Raw genomic sequence first — 6,888 nt, forward strand, 5'->3', positions numbered from 1 at the left:
AAAACAATTTGCGTAACTTTTATGTCAGTGGGACAAATAACAAACATGCTTAAAACATAAACTCACAACGTGAAGCTAAATATTGGACATACAAAGAAAGACGGGGAATTTGGGAATGTATTATTATTGTTATCAGCGAACCTCACTAGATATACCAGATATAATGTTCCTTTAGTTATTGAACATTATAGCTTCCTGTTTACTAGTGACGGTTCAGTAGAATGTGATCACTAAGAGCCGTACACATAATATTTATGATCTTTTTATATCATATTCCTGAAAACTTTTACAGGACGCTTTAACAGAACATCTTTAATGCAGCATGTGTCCTCAACGTGAGTAACGACTAAATAAAACATGGCAGAGAGACTCTGTTGTTAACATGAGCGTGACTTTAATGTTTCTGAATAATTCAAGGAAGAAATCCGGCGCTCCGTCAACAAGAGGAAGAGGAGTTATGAAAGAGAGGTGGATGGAGAGGTCGCACAAGGAAAGCGAGATGAGGAAGAGGAAGAGGAGGAAGAGGAGGAGGAAGGGTAAAGCAGAACAGAGGAGAAAGTAGGACAAGTTTTTATTCTGAGGCTGCAAACACGACGAAAAAGAAACATTTAAATATGATGCATAGTTCAGGTTGAATTTTTAGGAAACGTGATGTTAATTATAAAAGGTTCCAAACAAACCACAATAAAGGAAGCAGGAAAGGAAAGGAAAGGAAAGGAAAGGAAAGGAAAGGAAAGGAAAGGAAAGGAAAGGAAAGGAAAGGAAAGCAGCCGTCCATCTTACAAATCTGCAGGAAAACCGCCGCCTCGCTTCTCTCCACCGACTCTCTGGGTGCTTGAGTGCTTTTGTGCGGCAGCATTTGGTGAAGAAGAAAGTGAGTAAAATATTTACCAGCAACGAAGCTGCTGTCGTCTCGACTCCACGTCAACAACCGCCGACGTTTTAAAACCGAACCTGAAATACTGGAGGAAGTTCACAGAAAACGAAGCACCGCTGAGAGACGGACAGATCAGGTGAAATAACACGGCAGCGTACGGAAGTCTGTAGAAGAACAGAGAGTTCGTAGGATTGATGAGGACATTTCCTCCAGCGAGTATTTAAATGGAGGAAGGTTTCCTAACTACAGGAGGAGTCAGTGTTCTTCATCATCATCATCATCATCTCCTGTTTAAACTCATGACGTGAACGTTGTGGACGTCAGTCCGTCACAGCCGGCGCCTTCCTGCAGCATCCCAGAATCCCTCCTGTCCTCTTCTTCCTCTTCTTCATCTTGCCCCCTGTGAGGCTGCTGCTGGAGCAGATGGACTTCCTGAGAGTCCTGATGTGGTGCTCCTGCTCCCTGATCTTGGTCTCCAGGTGGGACTGGATGGTCGTTCCCAGACACTCCACGTCCACCGAGGCGCCGTACACCTCCCACGTCATCCCCTGCTCGTCCCACGCCACCTCCTGTGGCTTCGCCGTCTCCTCTTCACGGCCGTCCTCTTCCTCCTTCTCGCGCTCCTCCTCCTCCTCCTCGTCCTCCCAGATGCTCTCAGCGCTAACGTCTCCGTCCCGCCTTTGTCCCGGTCCTAGCGCCGACATCATGGCGGGGCTCCGCTGGAAGCTGAACGTACGCAGACAGGCGGGAAGCGAACTCGCCTTGTCGGCGGCGACGGACGGAAGCGCCGACTGGCCGCGGAGCTCGATGTCGATTTTGCAGACGTGCTGGAAGGACGGCGGCCCGGCGGGGACGCAGCACAGCGACGGGCCTGCGGGGGACGTCAAACTACCTGACTGACAGCTGGGGGAGCCAACGGAGGAGGAGGACGTGGGAGCTCCCCGGCGGAGGCCGGGGCTGGTGGAAGCCGAGCGCTCCACCACCTCCACCTCCACCTGGACGCCCACCTCTCTCTGCCCTCCTCCCCGGACCCGGAGCCTCTCGTTCGGGTCCGTCATGGTCGCCGTTTCCCTGACCTGCTTGGAGCTCGACGGATGAGTCAAATGTGGAGGAAGAGGATGGAGGGGGGAGGAAGAACTCCCCTGACGATCTCTCCTGCTCTCCTGCTTCTTCCTCTCCTCCGTCTTCCTCTCCACACTCGTTCCCATTGACGATGGGATATTGCCAACAGCGGCGATGGCATTTGTGTCTCCCAGGTGATCCGGTGTGCTCGGCCGGGTGCCCGGTATCCTCCCGGTTTCTCTCGGCGACCACCTTTCATTGTCAGTCACGGCCTCCCGGGACGCCGCCGGTCGTCCCACAGCTGTCACTGCGCTCTCAGGCACTTTCAAATGTTCCCCTTCGATGCCACCGCCCGTTTTCCCCGTCGTCTTGGTGATGGAGTCAAAGGTGAGCCCCCGAGTCAGACCGGTGTTATGGGAGGGGCTCCTGGGGTTCGTTGTCACGGGAACAGATGCTGCCGGCTCTGGCGTGGATCCTCCCCTCGTTGTCAAGGCCACAATGCTTTTGGATTTGGGGCTGGAGGTGGCCAGTGGGCCGGAAATAACCGAAATACCTGGAAGCAAGAAACAAATGTTCACAAAAATGAGATCATAATTACTCCGTTTATTAGAGTTTATTTTTCTCTTCTGTTATTTTGATCCTTGATGCCTTTAAATATGAAAGTCTGTTTTAGTCTGTATTTTCTGACTAATATGAAAAACTAAACGATCTTTTGGCCTTGAATTGAGCTGTTAGATAATTTATTCCCAGTTATTGTTTTATTTTGAGTAATTTGCATTGTGTATTAGCTTCAAGTCAAATCAAATAACTTCATCAAATATGAATAAACATAAGAAAAAAGAGGTCAATCTATCCTGATTTTCAGTCTCTAAGTTCCTCAAAACTTTGGAAACTAACATTTCCGTTGATTCAACTTCAGACTTTCCTCTCGTCTCCTCCTGCTTCTTAAACGTCTCATAAACCGTGGCGGTAATTACCTGGATTGGACCCAGGACTCCTCTGGATGTCCCTGTTTGGACCAGCTGGATTGGACCCAGGACTCCTCTGGATGTCCTTGTTTGGACCAGCTGGATTGGACCCAGGACTCCTCTGGATGTCCCTGTTTGGACCAGCTGGATTGGACCCGGGAGTCCTACTTGCCAAGCCTGATCTTGGAGACAGCGTTAAAGAGGAAGATGAATCTACCAGAGAGGACTTTGAACTGGACCCAACTGGTTCAGGTCTGGTATCTGATCCAGGCTTAGGGTCCGGACTGAGGTTGGCACCGGGATCTGCGGCCTTCAGGTTGTGATCTTTGGACCCAGACAGACCAGTTCTAGAGGATGACGGGGAAACAGATCCGACAAGGTCCGACTTGGAGCCAGAAGCCATCCGAGTGGGTTGAGAAGTGTCCGGTGTCTGTCCAAGTTTAGAACCGGAGAGGACGTCAGAACCGGAGCTGTGATTCGACTCGGAGCGAGCTTCATCACCGGGACCGGTTTTGAGATTGAAACTGACTTTAGCATGTGGAAGAGATTTAGGCTCTTGATCGCCCTTTGACCCCGTGCCAGTTTTAGAAACCACCGTGGTCTCAGAGTCGAGACCAGTTGGGTGTTCTTTGCCTCTGGCTGTGTGTTGGGAGTCCAGGCTGTCCCTGGAACCCGTCCCGGACTTTGAATCGGGACTGGCTTTGGAACTGGAGCCAGTTTTAGAGTCTAAACTATCTTTGGAGTCCCAACTGCTTTTGGAAGTAGAACCGGTTTTAGACTCCAGACTGTCTTTGGACACCGTTGTGGCTTTAGAGTTTGAACTGGTTTTGGATCCAGAACCAGCGCTTGAATCAAGATTTTCCTTTGACCCTGATGCGTTACTGTTTCTCGTCCCAGTAGCTTTTCTCTGCGTGGACGGTTTAGGACTTAGAGAAGCTGAATGGGGAATCTTGGTACTAAGCAGTGCCGGTTCTGCCGTCTGATTTGGTGACGTTGGAGCTATGGAGGAACTCTCAGAACCAGGAGTTCTTGAGTCATGCGGTGGCTGTTGGTTTGACCCGGTAGTCAGGAGTACTGAGTCTGGTTTCGGGGTTTTGGCTGCAATGGTTGGAGTTCTAGTCGCCAATTTCGGACTGATAGCGTTTGTCTCTCCTTTCCGGTTGGGGTCTTTGGGGTTTACGGGCAGGAGCAACGTTTGTGGTGGTGATGGAGTTTCGAGGCTGATCTCTTTTTCGGCATTGTTTTTACTTGGTTGCATTGTTAGGCTCACGGTTACTTTGTTCGTAGTCTTTGTTATCAGTTCAGCGTGTGGTTTTGAAGATATCCCTCTAGGTATTTGTGACTTGGCTCTCTCGGTGGTTCTGGGGCTGCCCGCCATTGTTGTTTGCTCCACCCGGTGTGGTTTTGGACTCGTCGCCATGTTGCCGTGTGAGTGCGTCTTGGGGCTGAGCGTCGCTGGGTGTTTGATATTTGGGGATTTAAGTCTTTGCCCATCTCTGATGTTCACTTCGGCGGTTGGCGATCGAGACAAAGCTGGAATTTTGCTTTTTTGCCGCGATGGATCGTCTCTCTCACCGAATGACATCACAGTGGTCGTCAGAGTGCTCGCTGATTTGCCGGTTTCCACGGTAGCTGCTCTTTTCACTACGGGTTTCCCCCCTCCTCTATTCCCATCATCCTTTCTGTTGCCTCCATGCAGCTTCGTGGGGTCTGTAGCCGGACAAGGGTTGGGCGACGAAGCCAGGTTGAGGTTGAAGTTGGGCTCCGACCCCCAGTTAGCGTTGGGATCTGTGCTGACAAGTTCGGCTACAAGCTCCACCTCCTCCGGAATCGGGCATTCTGATGGGACGACATCCTTCCTGCGTTTGGAAACATTTGGTGTGGTTGCCATGGTGATGGTAGAAATCAAGGAGAATTTTCTTTGTACAATTTGGTGGTCGAAGGTCAGCACCTGATTGGACAGACGGGGAAACAAATGGTGACCAAGACAAGGCCGAGTTCAGACTGCAGATTATTTGTCTTTGATTAGAAGGACAATATGTCAGGTGTTGATGAAGTCATAATTCTCGTGATTTGGCCGAGATGCATGTCGGTCCCTGAGCGGTCATCGCTTGCAATCTTTCACAACCTGGAGGAGCGAGAGACTGACTGAAGTCATTCACTGCATTAATCCTCATCACATTGAGCACTGAATGTATTCACATTCATCCATGTGTGATGGCTCCAGTTGCACTGTGCCTGTGTTATTATGGACAAAGTGATGAGGCAACAAAAGAAAATGTTACACCTTTGAAGATATTTCCTTCAAACAAATCTTTTTTTTGTTATTGTTGCTTTCCAGCAGCTATTTTCAGTCAAACGGACGAATCCTCTTGGGATCCATTTTTTTCTTCTGTCTGTGGGACACATTTATCCAGTCAGACTACGTCAAGGCTCTCAACCAAGTGTCTCCTTTACGTAATGTAAAAGAACCCGACCTAATGCAAACACCAATTTAAACTCATTTCAGATTCATTTTATACAAATATTATACCATCACAACTTGATATTAATCTGCCATTTTCTTTTTGGGATAAATAAAGTATCTGTCAAAATATTTAAATATAGGCCTATCGATGACACTGGAAATCAAATAAAAGGTAAAAGTGCATGAACCAATCAGCATGAAGTTATTGTAATGTCACTCGAGGAGTATTTCATTTCATTCATACCTGTTCAGGGTCCGCAGACACCAGCGTCGGTCGGAGGAGATCCCATCACGGCCGCCTGCCGACGACGAGAGGAGGTCTTCAGCTGCTCCTTCGCTTGTTTCTCCTTGCTGGTCGACCAGAGGAGGCGTCGCTGAATAAATTAAAGGAAGAGGGAGGAGACAGTGATCGTCACACCTTTTCTCTTTTTTTTTTTTACCCTCCTTTTTTAAGGCTTTCTTTTCTTTCCTTCCTCAAACCACCTCCTCCTCCTTCTCCTCCTCCTCCTCCTCACCTTGGGTTTCCTGCTCCCTCTGACCACGTCATCTTCCTCCTCCTCCGTTTATTCCAGTCCTTCGTCTCCTGAATCTCAGAGGAAAAAAACTGCAGTGTTCAAGGCTCATCAAAAATGCTGGACGATAAATTATGCAAAAAGAAAGAAAGAAAGAAAGAAAGAAAGAAAGAAAGAAAGAAAGAAAGAAAGAAAGAAAGTAAGAAAGAAAGAAAGAAAGAAAGAGAGAAAGGAAGGAAAGAAGGAAGGAAGGAAGAAAGAAAGAAAGAAAGAAAGAAAGAAAGAAAGAAAGAGAGAGAGAGAGAGAGAGAGAGAGAGAGAGAGAGAGAGAGAGAGAGAGAGAAAGAAAGAAAGAAAGAAAGGAAATTTCGAAATGACATTTATTCTCGTTTTTTTCACACACAGCTGGTTACCTGGATACCGTAGCTGTCTGTCACCGACACCTGAGGGCTGTGTGTGTGTATGTGTGTGTGTTTGTGTGTGTGTTTGTGTGTATGTGTGCGTGTGTGTTTGTGTGTATGTGTGTTTGTGTGTTTGTGTGTATTTGTGTGTGTGTTTGTGTGTTTGTGTGTATGTTTCCAAATGAACGGCTTCCAGTGATGATCAACCGAAGCCTGGTCGGTCCTCGCATTACTGTTTTTTTGCCGTGTCGGCTTTTTTCCTGCTGGACAACGAGCACCGACGTCACGGCGACGACTCGAATCTTCTCCAAAGTTATGACCTGCTGAGACCGACGGCGGATTAGTGACGAAACCGCCTTTCACAACCGAGTCCACCTACTTTAGTCGTGTTAGCCAGCAGTGATACTGCCTGACAATAACAGCTGACCTGGTATTGTCCTGTAGTGTGAGTGTGTGTGTGTGTGTGTGTGTGTGTGTGTGTGTGTGTGTGTACCTACACTCGCGGTCATCCAGCTCCCTCGTCATTCGGTCGATGGACGCGGCGGACAGAAGGAGGAGCAGCTCATTTTTGCTGTTTAGTGCTCGTTAAGGAAAACCTGCA

The 6,888-nt window shown here is 48.5% G+C and overlaps 2 protein-coding genes across 3 annotated transcripts in view; one reads left to right on the top strand and one right to left on the bottom strand.

Annotated features, from left to right (window-relative positions):
- Window positions 1-16: 16 nt before the first annotated feature.
- gprin3a (GPRIN family member 3a) lies at window positions 17-6,517 on the bottom strand. The gene is made up of 4 exons (XM_069172119.1): window positions 6,475-6,517; window positions 5,619-5,748; window positions 2,917-4,766; window positions 17-2,492 (listed from the first exon to the last, which is right to left on the bottom strand). Exons 1-4 carry the CDS (start codon window positions 6,515-6,517, stop codon window positions 1,198-1,200), a joined length of 3,318 nt encoding a protein of 1,105 aa, XP_069028220.1. The 3' UTR covers window positions 17-1,197.
- Window positions 6,518-6,642: 125 nt separating this feature from the next.
- The window catches only part of LOC138211996 (protein phosphatase methylesterase 1-like), a 7,238-nt gene continuing 6,992 nt past the window's right edge, over window positions 6,643-6,888 (top strand). For both annotated transcript variants that reach the window (XM_069172223.1, XM_069172224.1), the window contains exon 1: window positions 6,643-6,888. This exon is cut by the window's right edge and continues 144 nt beyond it. The gene's annotated coding sequence lies outside the window, so the exon portion shown is untranslated.

The sequence above is a fragment of the Embiotoca jacksoni genome, unplaced genomic scaffold (genome assembly GCF_022577435.1).
Source record: "Embiotoca jacksoni isolate LCO1_2020_lvr unplaced genomic scaffold, fEmbJac1.0.p SCAF_51, whole genome shotgun sequence".
NCBI classification, from domain to species: Eukaryota; Metazoa; Chordata; class Actinopteri; family Embiotocidae; genus Embiotoca; species Embiotoca jacksoni.

What these genes read in the sequence shown, in the direction of transcription:
- gprin3a (XM_069172119.1), bottom strand. Translation starts at nt 6,517, where the DNA reads ATGCGAGGACCGACCAGGCTTCGGTTGATCATCACTGGAAGCC. An exon ending in GTTGATCATCACTGGAAGCC is followed by an intron (nt 5,749 to 6,474) that starts GTTCATTTGGAA and finishes TAATTTATTCAG; the next exon opens with CGACGCCTCCTCTGGTCGAC. An exon ending in TGTCTGCGGACCCTGAACAG is followed by an intron (nt 4,767 to 5,618) that starts GTATGAATGAAA and finishes TTCCAAACGCAG; the next exon opens with GAAGGATGTCGTCCCATCAG.